The following is a 22,837-nucleotide window of genomic DNA, read 5'->3' as shown; positions in this document are numbered from 1 at the left end:
TTGTATAATTTCAGTCCCTGGTTCATTAGTCTTGATTGTCTTTGTCTTGTTTTAGAAAGTTGTATATGGTATTTGTCTGATATTCTCGTATTATGTCCATGTTGACTAGAATTTTTTATTAGTTTTAGTTCTTCGTCTACAATTACATTAGTGGCTAATTTATCGATAAATTTTAATGATTCTAGTTGAAAGAGTTCAGTTATATTTAATTGCTTAGTTTGTTTAAAAAGTTCTCTAGTTGCAGTTAAATAGGGAAGGTCATATACTAACTTTAATATTTTATTTTGTTGTCTTTGTAGTCTGTTTATGTCATTTTGATATCCTGCTCCCCATAATAGTTGCGTATAACATATTTTAGTTTTTACATAGGCTTCATACATTAATATGACTATGTACATCATTAAAAAATTGTGCACAAACATATTTTAAATTTGGTTGAAAAATTGATCTAAGAAAAAGTTAAGTATAAAAATTAAAAGGTGTTTCCTAGTATGGGAAATAATTCGGTAAAATCTCATATCCATCAACAACAGTTTCAGCTATTTTGCTTATCAAAAATACTTAGATAGAAGCATTAAAGAAATTTGTAGATCGGGGAATAATGATCAGATTAATTAACCGGTGACCAGTCATAAACCCTGTAAATATCTAAACATTCATAAATTTTACCTTGTCTTATCTGTTATAATTATTACTGTCAAATTGTGATTTGATTGGTTTGCGGTCCCGTGACGAATGTTGCGGACCCACGGATTAGAGGTCCGAGGTTCGAACCCTTTTTACTCTACTTTATTCCAATTATCTAATAGTTATTTATTTACAACTCGTTGAAAATGGCCTCAAAATTGAAATATTTGGGAAAATCATAAAGGAATGAAAATGTTTCTTTAAAAAAATAATTTTGTTTAAAACCTTTAATAACTATGTTAAAATTGATGTTTTATTGTGTTTCTTAGGAAATACATTAAAAAATATTTTTGTTACCAGTTTAGGGACGTAATTTATCTGTACGATTTTTCAGCGTGCAACTTTGGCAATTCATGTTTTAGAGATTGATAGATGCTTGTCGATATACAGGTGTTCTTTAAACCCTGTCACATCCGAAACCACGATGATCAGTATGAGCAAGAAGACATATTGGCACATTAAAATATTTTTTTAGAACGAATAAAATTTTAAAAAATAAAACATCAAAAAAAGCAAATGGTTGCTTACTTCTGCAGGGGTGAAACGAGGCGGGGAAAGGGGGGAGTCTGATACTGCGCCGCGGTCCCCTCACTTCTCCCCTGCAGAAGTAAGCAATCATTGTTTTTTTTTTAATATTTTAGTTTAAAAATTTTTCATTGTTCTGAATATTTTTTAAAATATGCTTTTATGTCTTCTTGCCTATACTGATCATCGTAGTTTCGGATGTGACAGGGTTTAAAGAACACCCTGCATGTAGTTTGAAATTAGGGGCAATGACCAATTTTTACCAATAAATTTATTATTACAAATTTTTTTATGCTTTTTCGTGCCGGACATTTAGCTGCTTTTCATTTTATTTGCACCATAACAAGCCAGGAGGCTCAATTACATTAATGAATCACAACGCAGAACACGCCAGGCTTGAGAAAAAACTCATTTTATTTTTCGTGTATTCACCAGGAATTTATAAATAACTTATTAGATACCTCCTATGGTGTAGAAAAGTGGTTGCGTTTTTTTCTTCATTTAATTGTGACTGTAAAGGATGATACCTACCTCACTTTCCCCTACATAAAAAGTCGTTACCTACCAGACGAGAGTCCAACGGAAGTGTAAAAAAGGTCGCACAACAGACTTCATAAATCAGTTTAAAGTTTTTTTTCCTCAATTGATGTAGGTTCCTATAATATAATGATTTAATTGAACTCAATTGAATAAAAAAAGAAAAGTCAGGTTTAAAAAAAAAACGTTCTCATCAATTAAATTATGCAATATTTTAAAATAAAAATATTTATTATACTAATACAATTTACTCGAGTTTCATACTTTTTGGGACAATGTAGATATACTTTGGGTAGTACTATTAATCTCGTTAATAGTAATTTTTACAACTGCGATGGATAACGATATTTAGGCATTTTAAGGGCTTATTTTATTTTATTTTTTATGTTTCACAGAACAATAAACGATTCATACGATATTATGATTGACTGGTTTTAAAAAACGTGTAACACTCGCCATTTTGCCTGGGTTTAAACGAAAATATTTCTACGATTTGAGTGAAGAAATAATTCGGTTGAATCTCACCCAAATTTTTGAATATTTTAGGTTTTTTACCTTACAATAATCAACAGACGGAAGAATAGATTATTAAATATAAGCGGAATAGTGAATGTTATCAGGTTAAGATCAAAATATTATTTTTTATTAGATGTTTTTTTAAAAAAAACGTTGCTCCTTACTAGAATAACCAGTTCTAAAGTGTTCAAAATTTAATTTTCAATGTCACTCAATTTTTTTAAATTTAATCTGTGTTGATATGCTTTATTTTTCAGGGAGGATAGCAAGTAAAACAATTGATTGTATATTTGTTTTCAGTTGAATCTATAAAAACTAAAAAACTCTTGCAAATACAAGCCATCTAAATCTACTAATTTTAGAAACTTTTTTTAACATCCGCCATTACTAATTTGGTCATACGATTTACAGTTTATGCGCCAATAAATTGAAGAAGTTTTATTGTATTATTAAGTTGGCGGCATTGGTTTGCAAAAATAACGACTTAAAATTGGAACAAGGATACATCTTGAGCCCGTGATACAATGCTGTTATTAGCACGCAAAGTTTTTTAATAGCATGTGAAATGCTATTTTCAGGTATATACTCGTATATATTTTCATATGTAATATTTTTTTAATCCCTTGTATACACAAGGGATTAAAAAAATAAATAATAAATACTGGCCGTCCACGTACCCTGGCCCAACTAAAATTGGCTACCAGTATTGATAAGTGCAGGTATGAAGGTCATAAAAATGTTAATAAGATATTGTTATAAATTGAATATTACAACCAGAGTTATCTTCTTTTTTTTTAAAAATAATACAATTCTATAAAAAAAGCTTTCAACTAAAATATTTCAAAAAATATATATTTCAAAATATTACCGAAGGCATAATTTTACGTAGAAATAAAGGAAAATGTCACAAAAATGTATGTGATTTAAAATGCTTGTATTTCTTTTAAAAAACAAAAAAATAAAATTTTGTATCGGTCACTTTCATGTTCAATTTATTATTTTTAAATTACTACGGCAAATTTAGTTTGATACTTAGTTTTTATTGAGACCCCAGATATCTTAGTTTATTCTGAATTTGAAATGGCGTAATCTGCCGGTCTAAAAGTAATTATATTTTACTTGCATAAAACTTTTAAGTATATTTTTCACAGAAATACGTTTAAAAATTATTTTCTCTATCTAATTTATGTTTTTTTCTATGTTTATTATTGCGCGATTAAAAACAACGTTAGTTAATGGTTAAATCGTATGATTTCCACAGTTTGCGTGCGTTTTACCAGACTTAAGAACAACATTTGCCAAGCCAACAATATACCCATCGAAATGCTTGTAAAAGTTGAGCAAAATTTTAGAACTCAGCTTGCTCTGTGTGTGTATGACAATGGAGCCATCACTTCACTGATGCAATCTTTAAAACTGTTTGATAAAAAACCTTAAATTATGTGTTACACGAGGAAAAAAAATGTCTCCACTTCCTTTTTTTTTATTGACCTTTCATATCAGCGAATTCGAAGTATCGTTAACCAAATTAAGAGTACTTTAAATGGAAATTTTTTATTCATCTTAATCAATCTCAATAAACTCCCTATAATTCAAATACAGTATTTTTTATATATTTTTTTAATATTTGCGTTTGTATGATTTACCCAAATATTTTAATTTTGGGGGGTATTTTCAACAAGTTGTACGCATAAACTCACTATTAGAAAATGAGAATCAAGTTGTGGAAGAGCAGGTTCGAAGTTCAAAGTTTGGACTTCGGATCCGTGAGTCGACAACACTAGCCACGGGACCACAACCCGGTTCTGCAGGTCTTTATATATGTATATCTACAAAAATTTGGACAAACATAGGTACTTAAATATTTAGTTTGTCTACTGACATTTCTTGGTGGAACTGCGTTTTGATTATATTTTTAAAAAATACGTATATACACAGTTTAATTTATAGTTTTCACCGGTGACCAGTCTGACGATGTCGGTCACTAGTGAAAATTATAAACTAAAATGGAATGAAACAATAAACGTACTTTTATTATTTTACTTAAATATCGTTGAATTGAACACATTCTGTTTCACATTGTAACTTGTATAATTAAAAACACCCGAGTAATCAATTCGAATATTTTGCTTTTCTTTAAATTACCAAGTACGTAAGCTTATATTTGGTAATTGCTATTGCTATTGTGAATTAATTTTGAATTCACGATGCTATTGCTTATTATTCCATCACAAGCCCGCGATAAGAATGAACACCTGTGGCCTAAAATCACTGCCATGAAGTTAGTCACGGGCGTTCATTGTAAAAAATGGCGGTAAAGTGAGCGTTTTTTACGGATCTGCGTTCTGCTTTGACACACTCGAAATTAATGGGTGCGTTGTTAGTTACATTAGTACCTACCTACGCATAATTAATTATTATATTGTCCAGATAATCTTTTTTGAACCTTACACGCGTTTCGAAACTGTTATTGACAGTTACGAGATACGGCATAGACAAACGTGATTGAAATTTAAAATTAGAATGCAAAAGCTATTCGTTTCTCTTTATAAGTTAATCTTTTTTGTAGAGCGTTCATTCAGTTCATTTATTTCAAAACCATATTAGGTAGAAGTACAAGCTAACATAATTATTATAAACTAAATATGCACTGCGCCTGCCGATAGATAATCCACCTAGCATATTATCAAAACACTTTATTTATTTAAAGCATTTTTTAAGTAAATATAAATATTTAAGTTACATGATTTACCCAGTATTTTATGGGTCATTTTCTCCTAGTAGTAAACGGTCGTGGTAGCCTCATTTTTATGAAACAGATTATGTAGATACGCATTTGATGTACCAATGCAGTGCCCTAAGCACCTTCGGGTGCCGAAAGGTGTGAAACGATGATGATGACGTAATTAAAAGTATCCTCATAATGAATATCGTCGGTAGAACCCTCTGAATAACAAAATTTGAAGAAACAAATAAAATAGGTAGTTAGGTATACTTACCTCATTTTTCTTATCAGTTTATCAAACTATTTAAATCCTCAGAGGTTTGGTTTCAAAGTTAACATGTGTAAAAACCCACTAAAATTCATTGATACATATATATGTAAACACTAAATGCGGCACTATGCAGGTCTTGTGTTCCATTCAACTGAGGTTCCGGAACTTATCTTGCATTTGCTGAGAAATAGTGTTTTACGTGCAGTGATCAGTAAATGTGAAACAGCGTAAAAAGGCACAACACGCAGATTTGAATTCACGGTTATCAAGCATATACAGTTAGTCTTTTTTACTCTACTACGCGTTTCGCACGGCAATGTTGACGCGGCATGAAGCGACAACGCTCATTTTTAGAATATAATTTGAGTTTGTTTTGTTCACAATTTTGAAAAATAGATATTTGTGTTATCGGGTGCAGTAAGATCCATGTTCTACTAAAAACAGCTGGGCCGCTTTCATGCAAAAAACTGTAACAATCACCATCTGAAATTAGTGTTGATCACAAAAACGACACTTTTCAATTTGCGGAAAAACTACGTTTAAATTCTGATGGAAAGATCAATGCCTCCAGAAATCAGGTCATCTTTAATAAATTAAAGTGGATCAGTACCTATATAAGTATTTTAATTTTATAATTGCATTCATTTAAATTACATATATTTTAGTACAGAATGTCACAAGTAATATAATGTACAATGAGGAAGTTCTGTGTTTTTTTTTATTTTTAATATACTATTAAACTAAGACAATTTTTTTTATATTTTATATGTCATATTATCAGTGCTAAGAAGTTTTGTATTTCTGAAATAACTCCGCGTGTGACGTTAAAGGTTCTTCTCTGTTAGTTCTCCGGATTGGTTCGTTTACTGTAAGCAAACTGGATATCCTTCACAGCTCTCATATTATTGGTTGTTTCATGTGAACTAGTAAAGTCATTCACAGTAATGCGTTTTTATTCAAATGTTTTTTATTATTTTTTTTGCATTTTAAGTTGTGTGGTTAACCAGACTTTAAAAAAATCCCCAAAATTTATTTAACTCATAATTTAATTATTTTTATTACAAATTAACTAAGTGATTCTTTACAATTAAGTATCCCAATAAAAAAATAATATGTTAAATACAGAATGACACAAGATTCAGTAGAGCTTTACTGTGGCTGGCTGCTTTCTGCAAAATGCACATCTTAGGTTGTGTGGACAGCCAGACTTAAAAAATCATTTAAAGTGGTCAAATACGTAATTTAAAAAAAAAAAAAACGAACGTATGCATTCTTTATCATCCATTTGTAAAGTAAAAAAGATTCCAACTGTTGTATATATTTGATTATTCACTGTTTTCACATCAGTGCTATTATTATTAAAAAATAACATTTAAAATGCGCGTCTTAAAACATACGTTTTTTCTTATACCTAGTTTCAATAATAAAGTCTTATTTTATTTTATCTTATTTTATTTTATTTTATTTTGCCTCTAATTTTTAATATTTTGTATATATTTATATATTCGACACTTGTGCAATAATATTGACACACATGTCCATCCTCATTCCAATATAACACCCACTCACCCACCCTCTCACACACTTACACTCACAAGAACACTAGTATGTTATTGTACGTGTATTAATTGTATTTCTGTGGATATCTGTCATTGGTTTTATTCTCTGTATATTTTATTTGTTATATTTTTTTACATGTATTACTGTTGATATTCCCCAATAAATAAAATTTAATTATTATTTTTTTTAAATCTTAGTTTTACTTTTCTATGGCCTACTTTCTGCATAACTACGTTCATTTGAACTTTTGATTATACCTCAGTGCTAAAAGTTTTTTTTTTTTATTCGGGTGAAAATTATTAATTCCATTTACCAGATATTTTTTTCGTGTTCTCAATAAAATTATTAAAACAATTTAAATAAACTAAGATGGTTTTATACGTATGGGTCGAGTTCGCCTATAAATAAAGATGACCGGAAAAACCTATTGTTGAGTACATGTTTACATTGCAATGAATTTTCCTCTAAACTGGCAATAGTGCATTTAGAGGGTTTCACCGACATACTGACGATATGTAGATAGTATCCAAGATACGTAAGTAACTGTTAAATGACTAGCCATGTTTGAAAGTCCAATATCAAGAAATTTAACTGCCAACAAGATTAGAACAGTCAAATTTAAGTTCGAGCAATGGAGACAACAGTGTGCGCACTAATTATTTGAGTTGACTCAATTCTGAATTATTGACTCGTGATGTGCTCGAGGCTAGAACAATTATTTTTCGACATGATCGAACTTGGTTTGTTTATTTCACTACATAACAATAGATACATACCTAGTTATTATTTGCAAAACAAACTGTGATTACATGTCACATTGATTAACGGGTAAAAACAACAGCCTCGACCTAAAAAACAAAGAGTAATTATTTTCTCAATTTATTATTCAGATTACGTTGGAATATTAATTAAATTTGAAAAATAGTTTCCTAGGGCGCTAGTAAATGATGTGCATTCTACATATTCACACTATTATTCCTATTATGTATAAAATATTTGTCGCGGGAGGCAAAATTATAAGTTTACGATGAACCATAGACAACACCACGGTGGGGTAGAGGGGCGGCGCTTGCCCCCCACCTGGCTCATTTTGTCAAGCGATAAATAATTATAGATTAGATTATAAAAATTTTGTTTAAAAATATATAGGAACAGTGTGTTAAGTGGTCACTGAATACGTTCACTGCCTTCAATATTTCGCAAACAATGACGTTATGCTGACAAAATAGCAATTTTCAAAACGCTAAAACTATATTAAAAGTTCGAACAAATATGAAATTTCTTTTTACAGTGCTAAGACTAAAAAACAGAAATTGTAGACATGCCGTAGAATATTTGGTTGGGAATCCTGAGAGCACGAACATGACACGGCTCCCGTGACCGACGCGGAGCAACAATTTTTGCATGGACACGGGAGTCGTGTCCGACGCACGGAACGTGTTAAACCAGCAATTGACAATTTAAAAGTCATGTAAATGCCTAAACTTCCAAATTCTTTTTTAACTAAAACGTTTTCCCTCTCTGATGCAATAAATTTCAATCTTAATAACTCCCTAGGAAGTCCAGCTTTGTCTACAAACTTACTCAAAATAATATTTCTGCTACTTATCTCACATGCACAGCCCTGCACAACATGTATTGACCCAGCAGCACCTTCGCAGGGTAAGAACTTGGTTACGATCAATAATAAAAATATTCGGTCTTTTTCGTGTGCATAAAAAATGTGCTGAAATAAGATTTACATATATTCAAATAGCATTGCAACCTCAACGCGCTACAGCTATACAGCCGCCCATATGGAATATGGACTGAAATTATTTTAGGATTATTAGTACAGCCAAAAAAATATGTCATACGTACTCAGGTCGAGAATCACAAACTGTTGTTAAACCAAAAATTTGCAACGCTTTTGTTTTATAGAGCAAAATGGCGTCTCTAAGTGGTACGTTATTATTGTGAGATTGCAACGAATTAAAACACGTTGTCTTATTCCCCCTGCGCCTGAGAAAATCCTGGCGGCTACGCCCTTGCGATGGAGTCCTGGTGCCGACACGGAAGCGAATTATGAAAATGGAAAAAAAGGATGAAAGTAGGCTGAATGCTGTCAAAATGCCTTTCTGCAGCTCAATCAATTATGATTAGCCATTAGGCCGTACTTGTCAGTAATAAGGAAGTTCTGTGAAACAGAAAATTGGACATATAAAAAATGTTCTCCAAAATCAACCAATGGGAGAGAGTTTTGATATATTTCCATTAAAAAATAATTTGGGCATGGTTTGATACGGTTTTAACAAATAAAAAAACCCACTGAACTTCCTCATTCTGACGCGGTAAAAATTTCTTATGCATAAGTTAGTTAACGCTTTTAATCGATGTTATAAACATCAGTGATTGAGAACCAGAATGTGTGGTAAAGCTATGTACGATAGGTGCAAAAATGTCGAAATCCGTGCATTATGTAAGTCTGTGACAAAAATTATCGACAAAATCAAGAAAAAAGGTTAGAGTTTTTGGACATGTAGTGCGAATGGAAACCGAAAGAACGGCTAAAAATATTTACAAAAGATGCAAAAAAGAGGAACCGAGAAAGACATGCTGTGACCAAATCGGCGTGCGTGCATAAGAATATGTATGAATGCAGAGGAAGCAATGTCTGTATGCAAAAACAGAGTGATGTGGCGTATTATCTGTCTGTTCGTTTATGTGTGTTGTAAAAATATTTCATTAGAACTGTGCTTGCTTTGCATACATGAAGGTTTGTATGTATTCTGAACTTTGAAATTATCTATATTTCGGTTTTACAATTTATTATGTAAGTACTCCTACATTATACCTAAACCTACCGATTAATAATTATTCAAACTAATATTTTATTCCATTTAAAAATACGTTCTCCAAATGTGGGATATTTTAGATCCATCCCAAGATTATATATTATGTTTGTATGTTCCCAAATGTTAAAACAAAAAAATATATAATAACTTTGACAAGGAACATTGGCTTAAAATTTCCATAAAACAATCTATTAACTTTGACACAAAACTCCGCACAAACTATGACCGCCATTTCTGAGTGTCTTATTATTTTATTTAACCCATCGCACTTCTGGGGTTAATGTGAAGGAATCGGGTTGTGGTCCCGTGGCTAGTGTCTCGAAATCACGACTCAAAGGTCCGAGGTTCGAATCCTACTCTACCCCAACTTGGTTCCCATTTTCTGAAAACACGAAAAAGCTGCCTACCCAGAAAATATTATTCTGATACTCTTCCTTAAAAAAACAACTAAATCGGTTGATTAACAAATTACAACAGGGGTGGAGAATGCCTTAAATAAGGAGATATGAAAGTCAAGGCATTTACAGGGCTTATAACCTGTCATTGGCTGGTTTAAGTGGCCACTTTACACACTGTGTAACATTCACCATTTTGCCTGTGTTTGAACATCCATATTTCTTCAATTCCGCCATCTGTTGATGTTAGTTGTTAGTTGATGTTAGTAAAGTGAAACCTTTATTGTTGTGAAGAGATTCATCTGAATAAATTATTTCACATACTAGGTAACGCCTGAAAACAATTTTCCAATTTTTTAACTTCTTCTTGGACCAGTTGGTTTTATGATTAAAATTTGGACAAACTAAATTATTGTAATAAATCGGTTGAGTTTTGGGGTGCGAAAAACGGACAGCGAAACGGCAATTTTGTCGATTTTAGTCAGGCATAATCAGTCCAACGCGCACTCGTCTTTTTCGCACTGTATCGGAGAGACATTTGCGAGAGAGTGACGGAAAAACAATTCAAATACCTATCCATCAAAATTCTCTGCGCCGCATAGGTATCGCCTTGAAATGTAATGATGTAATGATGTTTTGTGTCTAATTCCACTTGCTTCCAGAATGTAAGCGCGTAAAGCTAAGACTCAAAGGTGTTGGAGTTTTATTGCCTTCAATGACTGGTGATTTTGAAGAATGTGAATTCTCCGTCCAGACGAGTGTGGGTGGTTTGTGCCGCTTAGGGCGAACCTGCCCATATATAATAATACTGACAGGTCTTTACGTCCTTTCCAGGGGATTGTGTGAACACCTGAGTATTTAGGTAGGTCCCGAGCGGAACGTTCGGCATCTTTTTCACTCTTTTTATTTCCAAGAGTCGAGTCACTCAAGTACCAACGCTTTTCTCGATAAAGCGATTCACGACTTTTGGTTATGGTCCAATATGGCGCGGTATTTGTTACAAAATAACATACCTGTACATCTGATTTATATTCTCTTTAAGCAGGGACTCCGAATTGCAGTGAACAGGATCGGGAACCCGACAACTTTATTTACTCGAGCATAATGAGCGTCTTACATAAATATAATAATATGCCATTTTCTGCAAAGCGGAACTGAAAAAAAGTCCGCTTTATAAATCTACGCAGTGCGTTCGAATGTTTAATAACCCTATGTTTATATGTAAGTGCCTGTCGTTGAGTAACTTTTGTAACTTTTGACGCATTAATAAAAGTTAATTTCTTGTCTCTTATCTGTCTATCTAATAGTTTATTTGGGTTAAAATTAGCAGTTAATTCTTTTATGGGCACCCGTCCACATGATCTACCTGTTCTCACGATTTTGCGTCCAGTGTGTTTAGCTAACATAATATTTTTTTAATAGTACGCAGGAGATGAATGGCTGGTATCTTGTATAAAAAGTTCCTGGTATTGTTAGATCTCCATCCTTCGGCGCCAACTCCCGCCGCGACCGTCTACGGCTGCGGCTTATCCGATAAAGGATCTCGGACCATCCTTAGCCTTTGCACTTTTTTAGTCCTTATTTTCTAATACAAAATGCGAGACCGTAGAAAAAATACATAGCTCAGCAGCCTCGAAGATTATAACGTTTAGGATAAATTTTTGACTAAATATCCTGACATAAATTTGGTCACGCTCATAATATTGTGCAGAATGGATTAAATCACACCTTTGTTTAAATGCAACGCATTCTCCGCTTGAAATTGTTTTTCAATTACTTGATTTTCATCAATGACGTACCTATAATTTAACGGACACGTTACAGGCGCGTAATATAAGGCGTTTAAATTCGTCGGTAATTGCTTGTACATAATTGCATTCATTCGCTAGTGGATTTTCGTCGTGATCAGAGGTGACGCTACGAAAAATTGTGTAATGAAAAAATGCTTGGATCTGGCTTGGATTACACTGTAACTCTGAAAAACATTACCTACGGATATAGTTAAATTCGTAAAAAATATACAATTTATGAAATAAATTAGCCATTTAGCTATATTTTGAATGGCATTTTGAAAGTAGGTAGGTACATAAATAAAAAATAATAAAAAACTTTGACAACTCTGCTGCTATTATTTTTTAGTTTTTTCAAAAATAAATATTTGCGTTCTTATGTTTAACCCAAATGTTTTATTTTAAGGGCCATTTTCGACGAGTTTTAAATAATTCACTATTAGAAAATGTGTAGGTACTTATTTTTGATCATTGTCTTTTCTGATTTTGTTGTTTCTATGCTCATTGTAATTTGTATACCTGATGGTTAGTGTCGTATCTGTGGTAACGAGTTACTCAGAAATAAATATAAACTGAGGAAATATGTATATTTACCTCTTTTTTACATAAATGTTTGCATGTGTATCGTGATTTTCTGTCTGTTTTTTTCGATGGCAACGTAATATTTGCAAATCTTTTATAGGAATAACGTGTCAATTTATTTTACGTCAATAATTTTCGTGCATTTCATTTTAATCATCATTATTATTCCCTTATCGACAAATAATATTAGACTTAATTTTTCCATAAAAATTTTCTAACCGTGCAAGAAGTTTCAGATTCGAATCCCGACAAGATTAACATAATAAATATTTACTTTAAGCTTTTAAAGCTATTTCCCTCTGCAATGTCTGCTTCAGATGTCCGGACTGGCATCTGAAGCGTAACACTGATAAGCTTTCATTTTTAGTCATTATACCGGATTGATTTCGTGGTATTTTTTATAATCTAATTTATGGAGAAAAAAAATTGGAATCACTTACTTCGTTTTAAAGTTACATCTTTTGGGCAATAGAATAAACGTTTTTATAACTTTTTAAAGTTTTTATTGAAGAATGTGATTTTAATAAAACATTGTGATAGATCCCTGCAATACCATCAGAAATCTATCTGACAATAGATGGCGCTAGTAATTCGATTTGCGTTCATTTTTATCTCGTTGATAACTTGGCTTGCGCACGTGGGGTTACCGACCGAACCGGCAGTCCTTCTCGAATAATCCATCGAAATCCGAAGTCGTTCCTTGAGTCCGCTGCAGAATTATTTTTGGGAACTTTGTTTCTTTTCACGAGTTAGTTTGAAAAATTCCGGAGTTATCTCAAGAATGTCTGTTATGAAGCGCCTTGTACCTTTGCTAGACCGTGTGCTCATCAAGAGAGCCGAGGCTTTGAAGACGACGGCTGGTGGAATCGTCATTCCTGAGCAGGCTCAATCTAAAGTCCTCCAAGGTTTCGTCGTGGCCGTCGGCCCAGGAGCGAGGAACAAGAATGGAGAACACATCAAACCTGCGGTCAGCGTTGGAGACAAAGTCCTTCTTCCCGAATATGGTGGGACCAAAGTGAAGCTGGATAATGATGACAATGATTATCAGTTATTCCGTGAGACTGATATCCTAGCTAAAGTAGATGGAACAAATTAGACGTATTACTTTAACTGCCGCCATTCAAATATGTGTTTTCTAGGTTAGTTTTGCATTTAATTTTACTGTGAGTCACGATGTTACTGTTATCTTACTTTTAAGTCTCCAAAGAAAATAAATTTTCTATTCAAAATATATTTTTTTATTAATTTCTTTACCTTTATTTGTTGGTTACCTATTTATGTTTAAGTATTGCATCATTCGTTTTATAAAAAACGATAACTTGAATTATTTGTGAATTGGTAGTTTAATATACCTTTAAGCTGTTCCAAATAGATTCATGATAGAATTATATTGCCCTGATCAAATGCTTCTCAGGAATTCTACTTACTTTTAGGAATAGAAATATTTAGTTTGTTCAGTGGTTGGGTAATTTATACGTATTATTATAGTCCCAGTTTTGTGAGTCACCTCAAGGACGCTGTACAATAAATATCCTAGCACATTTTTACGGGTTTATCAGGAAGTTCTTTCCAAGCAGGATGTGAAGGAGGGATTGTTTTTTTTTAATGGATGACCTCTGACGGCGATTTATTATTCATAGTGAACATTGATTTAACTTTCAATCAAGTCACCACTCTGCCTCCGCTCTTCCAGTATACTCAAACCATGCTCCTTCGAACAGTTATCATATTTTTTATTCTTTAGAGAAACTGACATTTTAGTTGCCCTTCTCTGGACTTTTCCTAACAACTATCTTTCTTAAAATGGGGATTCCAAATTTGGTAGACATATTCCTGGAGTCGATGAACATACATTTTGTAAATTTTGAGGAAAAAGTCATGGGAGAGTATTTTACTTATTATCCATAAAAAGGAACGGGTTTTTAAAATAATTTTGATAATATGTGATTCTCATTTATTATTTTTTTACTAATGGGTTCAGCTAATACAGTCAAAGCGTATCTCAATAGCACTGTTTAGATCTGTTCTGAGTAAACAAATTTTCTACAAAGGATTAAACTTTCTGTTCTTATGTTTTGTCAAAAAATATAAATTTGATACCTGTTTAAATTAGTGGAAATAACCCATTAGTAAGTAAGTACGAGATGTACTGCCGTCAAAGGCCAAAAGACAGCGTTTTGACAAAAAGAGGTAATGTTCTACTAAAAATATTGAACCTTTTTATATATGGTAATGAGCAGTTAAAAAAATAGTTCAGTACGAGAAACGCAATATCTAGAGATTCATAAGCAAAAACTCAGTGTAGATATGACGCACACAGGTTTAATGCTTTAGAAACAATTGACATGCTGTGTTTTTCTCTCCGATGGCGCTACAGCCCATATCGAGCTTTGGCCTCCTGCAACTTTCGCCTCCAACTCTGTCCTCAGCCACCATCTTCCAGTTTATCACTCAGAGAAACTGCGCTGCATCCTTTCTCACTTCATCCTCTCATCTCAGCCTGGGTCTTCCCACTTATCTTGTTCCAACCGGGTGTTCGCTCATAAATGTTTAAGGGACACGTGAATCAGGCGTTCGCTGTACATGTCCGGCCCATCTTAATCTAAGCAACTTCATATGTGCGAAGATGCTTAGGGCCTGGTATATATTGTACAGTTCTTCATTATACCAAATGCGCCACTGATTATTCTCTCTCGCTGGTCCGCAAATGCTTCATAGTACTTTTCGTTCAAAAGCATCCAGCACTTTAGCCATTTTTACTGTCAGTGTTAGCGCCTCACACCTTAAAATTGTTTTATATATGGTAATTTTGGTTTTTCTGTGGACATTACGTGATTTGAACACTAGCAGCAAAGCAAAGTATGTTTTGTTGGCTGCTGTGCTTCTTTTTCTAATTTCTGCTGGATCGTCATTGTTTTCTGTTATACTGTGTTTTTAATTACAGTTTTTTATTTACCAGCATAAATTTAATAAATAAAAAATGTCAAATCTCAAAATATGCCTTGCAGCCTTTTTGCTTATGACGGCAGTTTAAAGGTGGATGCGTTCACCTACAATGCTTAGTAACAAGGGTCCAGCTTCCATTCTTGACTTGAAATGGTTATCAAAAAAGGACAATTTCCTCTGCAATGCTTAATAAACCTTGTACTAGTACAGTGTAAGACACCTTCATGTAACAAATAAGATTGAGATTCTGGTCATTGGTGTAACGACACAGTACCCTATGCACCATAAGGGATTCTGATAGCAACCTCGGTAAAGCTTATGCGAAATCCATAAATGTGAAATCGCTATAGTCAATTATATGAATATTATAAATCATGATATTAAGATACGAGTAGAATAGGTCGTCAACTGTTTTTTAATACTTTGTTTTGTATTTATTTATGAAAACAGAAAATAAAGTTCAATAGACAAAATATAGTATCCAAATTATGATAATGGCTATTGCTAAAAGATAGGCGCTGTTAGATAAAATAATCTCTTTGATACATAATTAAATATTACAGAAATTCCAACAATTAAATCTAAATGTATTGCAACAGAGACGGAAAACATTTTTAAGAAGGGTAAAAAAAGACAGGAAAGAAAAAATCCAGCCTGCCTACAAACATTTGAAAATACTCAAAACATTGTTGATTCAACAATTGAATATTCAAAAGTTTTTTACCTCCAGATTATTTTTTCTTACAAAAGATAACTAAAACAAAAAAATGCAGTCAATAAATAAATATATTTGTTCAGAAAAGTAAAAAATATGCAGTTTAAAAATAGGTACATAATTAAGATAAATAAAAACCAAAATAAAACTTATTTGGAGGGATACAGTTGCCACATGCAGTTAGTAAATTAACACAACCATTATAGTTTTTAATAAATCAATGCAACCGAAAAGAAAATTTAATAACATAGTCACAAAAACAAAATGAACATGTGCATTTATTTGATCAGAATCTATCAATGGATTTATTTGGGCTAGATTTTGATCAGAGTTTGCACAAGTGATAATCTATATCAGCGTTTCCCAACCGCTGGTCCCCGGACCATTGAGATTTTCTACCGGTCCACAGAAATACTCGTCACACATTTTAAAATTCGAGTACTAAAAAAAGCATTATTTGTTATTTATATACCCGTCATAATATAATATTAAAAACCAATTAACAAAATACTGCGTAAATAAAAGGTTTTATACCTGCGTTACCGGTATGCAATTTTTTTCTCATATTTTCACTGGTCTGCAGGCTTAAAAAGGTTGGGAAATGCTGATCTATATTATAAAAATTAAAATAAATATGTGTTCGAATGACTCTTTGTTTGTATATCGGAAGCAGGAACTCCTCCGAAGTGGTAAGTCATAGGGATGTGAAATTTAGACATGTCATTTTAAATGCCATTTCTAGGTCAGCAGTGCTATTTTCGATCCATGTTTTTGTGGGCCTTTCTCTGTACGAAATATTTTTTTTTGATAGTAAGTCATACGACGTGAAATTTAGAATTAACATCTAAAATGACATTTCAAGATCAACTGCGCCGTTTTCGTTTCAAATTTTTCAGTCTTGATGTAAAATTAACTTTTTAACGGTAAGTCGTAGAGTCTAGAGACGTGAAATTTAGAATAGACATTTGAAATGCCATTTCTAGATCAACTGAGCTGTTCCCAAGTATAGTTTTCCAGGATTTTTTTGGTAATATTTATTTGATTAAAATCAATCTTTTGAGCGGTGAGTCGTAGCTACGTGAAATTTAGAATCAACATTTAAAATGCCATTTTTAGATTACCCATGCTGTTTACAAGCAAAATTTTTATCTGCCTTCCTCAGTATGATGATGCTAAGGCTTCCAGATTACAGAGAGCTTTTCTTGTTCGGCAACTAGCAAATTTTCAGTGTATGCGGGCAACGTCAAATATCCTCAGATGCAGTGTGTAGTATGTGGTATGTGGTGAGCAAGCTGCCTTCCTCGGTATAAAATGGATTTTTGTGAATTAGAAGATTGGAATCAACATTTTAAATACCATTAATAGATACACCAAACTGTTTACAAGCTAATTTGTTCTCGTTCTTTTTCGATACAAAATCAAATTTATTAATAGTGTCATAACGTGAAATAATTAAGAAACAACATTAAAAATGCCATTTCTAGATCTACTATACTGTTTTCAAGCCAATTTTTTTTCCGGGCTTCTTCAGTAAAAAGTAAAACCCACTAATGGTTACAAAATTTACCTCTACTAAAATAAGAAATTACATAGATAAGTATATAAAATTCAAATAACGAGGCAATTTTGTTTTATAACCAATGAAAATTGATTTTAACTCAATCCTGAGCAAAGCCAGGTAAAAATTCTAGTAATATATAAAACAACTCTACAAGCAATCTGCTCTTTAGCAAAACAAAGCGTTTTTAAACGCATTACCCTAAAAACAACATTATAAATGTAAAAATTATATATGAATGTAATATCAAAATCAATATTTTCCAGTATTGTCAAAAAACAAGAACAGCTGCCAAAATATAAAAACAATTATGGTGACATTGATTACAAAGTACGATTGAGTTTCATTTGAAAATTTCATCAAATAAAAAATCTAAATATTAAAATAAAATCATAAGACTCTCATTAATACTTTACAGATATAAAATTACAATCACAGTAAAAGTACTATCTTTATAAAAGTGAAAGAACGTCAAATTTTTACACTTTGAAACATTTGAATAGATGTAGTAAACATATTATATTAAGGTGATAAATTATATTTCATATATATAACAAATAAAAAAACACTGGATACACTTCCATTTTGTTAAAATAAATTTAAATGAACATGTGTATAGTAAAAGGCTAACTAATACAACAAACTCATGTTCCAAATTACTTCAGTCAAGATTCTCTTAAAATATAATCGAATATAAGTATTACACATAATAGCTTTCATTGAACAATAAATTGACTGTATATTTAACTCAGGAATCTACATTAAACATTCTGAAACCGAACAAAGCTGACCTATCATTTTGCTGTTGTATAAGTTTTCAATATAAAATAAATTTTTTTGCCATTTAAAAAATAAATCACAAAATTAAGATGGTAGGCAAAATTAAAATAAAAATTAGTTGTTTGAATTTGCACATTTCTGTAGATAGCAGTGGACATTTTAAATGAACAGATGAAGAAAGTCTTATAAAAACTCATTCAAACTCTTGAATTCACTAATTAATAAATAAAAATTAGTGTCTATGAATAGTAAATTAGTTTTAAATGTTCATAATTGATTAAATGAATTAATTAGTCTTAGTGTTTTCTGTTTTCATCAATGAAAAAACTATATAATATTGTAGCAATTTCAAAGTTATGAAATGACTGAGGAGGCGAGGTGGGGAGATTCCTGGTGAGATCACAATAATTATTCTCAAACCTGGGTGATCTAATTTACCATTGTAATTGGGCCTGGTGTGGTGCAAAAAAATAATTGAAAAAATAAACCTAAAAATGAATTTCTCCATTACTCTGCAATATTTTTATTTCAACAAATTAATCATCTATTATCCAGTATATGGGAAATATAAAACATGAATTTTATCAGCTAAATTGTTTTAATTATTTTTTTCAATGACGTAATTTGGAAATATGTACATGTACAAAATGCAGGGTTCTTAATTATTGTATATTTTACTTATGTAGTGTAAAATATTATTTTCTAATTTAAATTACTGAAATCTGGTTATCTTATCGAACATACGTATTTTTAACTAATTTCATTAGAAATACTTGTTGGATTTGATATCCAAACAATCTACATACTCATCACACAACCATTAGCCGTTCATAAAACTAAATATATATATATTAATTATCAATCATTCCATAAAAGAAATACAAGTTTTGCGTATAGCTGCTTTTATCAATATATTTCTAATACAAAATATTTATGGTCCCAAAAGTCGAAAGAAGAAAAAAATAGAAATGGTACTAATTTTCATTATGAAAGATAACTGTGCATATATTAAAATACTGTTAAAAATAATTACATTCAAAAAAAGGTCACTCTAATTTGTATCTTGAAAAAAGTTGTTTATGTATTACACACAAAAATGTATTACAGAAAATAAATTTAGATTAGTTAATTACATAGTTATTTAAAAAAATATATAGCCACAAGAAACCATAATTATGAAATCCTTAAGAATAATAATTATGGTCTACTAAAGTAAAATGGGTGGTAAAATTAGGCTTTAAATCAAATAATAATTTAATAAACGAGAGAGTGTCTTTATTACAATTATAGAGCATTTATTTGTTCAGAATAAAACAGCATATTGCTGGCCCAAAGCAACAGTAAGATATCTCTAAAGAATATATTCTGAGATAATTGGACTTTGAGTTGTGCAAAGAGTCTGACTGAATTAAATTATTTGAAGTAGATTATGAATACTATATTTTCACATAGGTTGAATATTTAACTTCAGTATTCTATTATTTGAAAATATTAGTTTGTTTAATTTATTAAAATATCTGCATGTGTATCTGAAAATTAGAAATTTCGGATCTCACTGTTGCTTTGGGCTAGCAATATTGTGAGTGATATATGATTGTAAAGTTGTTAAAGCAAAATGTGGTTCATCTCATAAATAATTTTTAACCATGTTGGTTGATTTTCTATTATTTGCTTAGACTTGAAGCGGTATTAAGAAATTGGTGGAAGATTTCCCTGCTTAAAATCATTCTTAACTGCCTCAATATTTTACAAATATACTAAATAATTTATCATAAAATATATCAAGAGTTAAAATTACAAATATTAATTTTGGCAACCGTATTGTATGGTGTGATGTAAAATATAAAATTCATTATTTTTTTGCTATTTTCAATAAACTTTTTTAACAGTTAATACGTGCCAACTATAGCCGTCAAAATTGGGTCTATCATTTAAGAAATGACAACTATAGCAGTCAGGCCAAAAGACATTGGTAGTGAAAAGACAGCTATTACATATGTGAAACTGAAGTAAATATATGGTAGGAGGAAATATTGTGTCCCTATAAAAACCAATCAGCAACAAAAGTGTCACAGTATGTTGGTCACATAAGATTTACTTCAAACCATCAACAATGGTAAAAGTTATAATATGTGAGTGGACGCTATGAGAAAAAAGGGTCTGCGAACTTGTTAATTACCTGATGTTCATTTGAAGGAAATAATGAATAATTCATTAAGATTACTTAAAGAGCCATTTGTTTTGATTGTTAAGCGTAATTTGAAGTCTTTATTTGTTTCACTGTAAAGATATATTGGTTCTCCGAACCGCAGCCGAGAGCATGGGATTAGGGTCTGGCTGTTCGGTTAACAGTGTCACATCCGCCCACTGTCGCTCAGCACTCGAGAGTCTAATGGCCTCCATCACAGCCTGGACATACTGTCCATCCTCGAATGTTGCCGCGAGCTGCACCGGCTCCTTCACCCAGCCCATCTGCTCCTTTACTGGCAAGAAGGCTTCCTTCAGAGCGCTGATCATTTTACTTAAACCTTTGATGTAAGGTCTAGGAACTACACTATCTTGCATGGGACATTCCAAGTCTTCAACATCTAAGTATATAACATCATCACCCATATCATTAGCATGCTTATTGTGAGCGTCCACGGAGTGTTTGGTTGGGCCAGATGTGTACAGTCGGCCGTGCAGATCGCCTCCCTTGACGAGAAGCTGACCGAGCTTCCCGCACAAAAGAACTTCCTGGTGAAAACAGGGCCCCACCATGCAATTATTAAGTGTCGCAGTCACTAAAAGACCCTTATCCATCTCCATTTGAAAGGTACAAAAATCAGGCGCAGTTATTTGCCTTATACCGTTTACTTTATCTGTTATCTTTGTAAAGGTTTTTAATACGCCATGTACTCTCAGAGCTCTTTGACCAGTCAAAAAAGTAACCAAGTCAATCACATGACTACCCAATAAGGTCAGGGTTCCTCCCCCCATGGTATCGTCACATAACCAATTATAGCTATTATTTAATAGGGAACTCATCTGCACCTTGATATCCATCATTGAGAGTTCTTCCTGTTTACCAATAAATCCGTCGTTTATTTCTTTCCTCATACGAGAAAACGCGGGGAGAAATCTCAATGAATGATTGACAATGGATATTAACGTGGGATAATACTGACATGCTCTAACCATTTTCAAAGCTTCGGCCTGATTCAATCCGGCTGGTTTATCGCAAACGACATGTTTACCAATACCCAAGGCTTTAACAGAAATTTGAGCGTGTAAATTAGGAGCACATATTATAAACACAAGATTCACATCTTTTCTCAAAAGAACATCGTCTATTTTATTCGTATAAAACGGAATTTGTAATTCCTTAGCTACGTGTTCAGTTTCATGAAGAGTCATACCCCAAATTGCTTCAATTTTAAATCCTTTTTCGCGTAGGAATGGAACTAAAACTTTAGCCACTGCCCCAGTGCCAAAGACACCAATACCGGGCAACATTTTAATTTTATTTCATGAAATTATCAATGCCCATAAAACATAAACATCCATGAAAAAATTTAGAAAACAAAATGACATATGACAAGTGACATGCAAATGACACTACGTTACCATAGATTAAATAAAAACTGGGTAGAGTTCGAAATCATCGTGTTGGCATTTTGTCGTTTTTTTAAATTTATTTGGTTTTTATGTTTATTATTATTTTACATTGTTTCTTTGCATAACTAACAACATTATTGTCAACATTTTTTTAGCGTTTGTTGTGTACTATCTTTTTTTCAACATTCCGTATGAGAGACCTAGGGTGGTATTCTGAACGAAAAAAGCGCGTAGAAAACGCATTTTTAACGCGTATTTACGTATTAAATCTTTATTAAATACACGCTTACAAGCCAATTTTTTCGAGAGAAATTCCTTTCAGAATTCCAGCCCAGGGATGAAATATGTCATTTTAAATTTTGTTTTCTCATATTTCGATTGCTTACAATTATAACTGTCACTGTTTATTCTTAACATAAACACATATTTGATGAATATGCAACATCCGTGCAAGCTATAAATGGCATTGTAGGATCAACTGTTAAAATTATCAGAACGGGCCATTCGGCATTATTTGATGGAAATAAAAGGCTATTAACAGTAAAAGCAGGACAAACTCAGAAGCAGAAGCATCTCGGACGCTGCCGGTCTCTATCGGTTTTTCTTTTTATATATGAGTTATTTTGTTATATTGATGTGGCATTCTATTCTCCTCTACCTTAACCTAAAAATGATGATGAAAATAAAAAAACACAACTTAAACCTGATACGAGAAGTTACTAGCATATCGGGATGAAAATAACAACTAACTTTCATCCCTCATTCTTGATTTCCCAAAATCAGATAATCAAATCTCTATAATATTGAGAAACATGATTT

General features: G+C 32.2%; 2 protein-coding genes across 2 annotated transcripts; one reads left to right on the top strand and one right to left on the bottom strand.

Moving 5' to 3' along the window:
• The first annotated feature begins 13,025 nt into the window (after positions 1-13,025).
• LOC148280939 (10 kDa heat shock protein, mitochondrial-like) lies at positions 13,026-13,651 on the top strand. Its single transcript, XM_088227552.1, has one exon. The coding sequence runs from the start codon at positions 13,204-13,206 to the stop codon at positions 13,516-13,518; it is 315 nt and encodes a 104-aa protein (XP_088083678.1). The 5' UTR covers positions 13,026-13,203; the 3' UTR covers positions 13,519-13,651.
• Positions 13,652-16,136: 2,485 nt separating this feature from the next.
• Positions 16,137-22,022, bottom strand: LOC148280938 (glucose-fructose oxidoreductase domain-containing protein 1). Its single transcript, XM_088227602.1, has one exon. The coding sequence runs from the start codon at positions 21,914-21,916 to the stop codon at positions 20,699-20,701; it is 1,218 nt and encodes a 405-aa protein (XP_088083728.1). The 5' UTR covers positions 21,917-22,022; the 3' UTR covers positions 16,137-20,698.
• Between the last annotated feature and the right edge of the window lie 815 nt (positions 22,023-22,837).

The sequence above is a fragment of the Micrasema longulum genome, unplaced genomic scaffold (assembly GCF_059751315.1).
Source record: "Micrasema longulum isolate JH-2025_06_02 unplaced genomic scaffold, ASM5975131v1 h1tg000511l, whole genome shotgun sequence".
In the NCBI taxonomy this organism is placed as follows: domain Eukaryota; kingdom Metazoa; phylum Arthropoda; class Insecta; order Trichoptera; family Brachycentridae; genus Micrasema; species Micrasema longulum.
This window is presented reverse-complemented; position numbering and strand designations above follow the sequence as displayed.

Coding starts and splice junctions, on each gene's coding strand:
- LOC148280938 (XM_088227602.1), bottom strand. CDS start 21,916: ATGTTGCCCGGTATTGGTGTCTTTGGCACTGGGGCAGTGGCTAAAGTT.
- LOC148280939 (XM_088227552.1), top strand. CDS start 13,204: ATGTCTGTTATGAAGCGCCTTGTACCTTTGCTAGACCGTGTGCTCATC.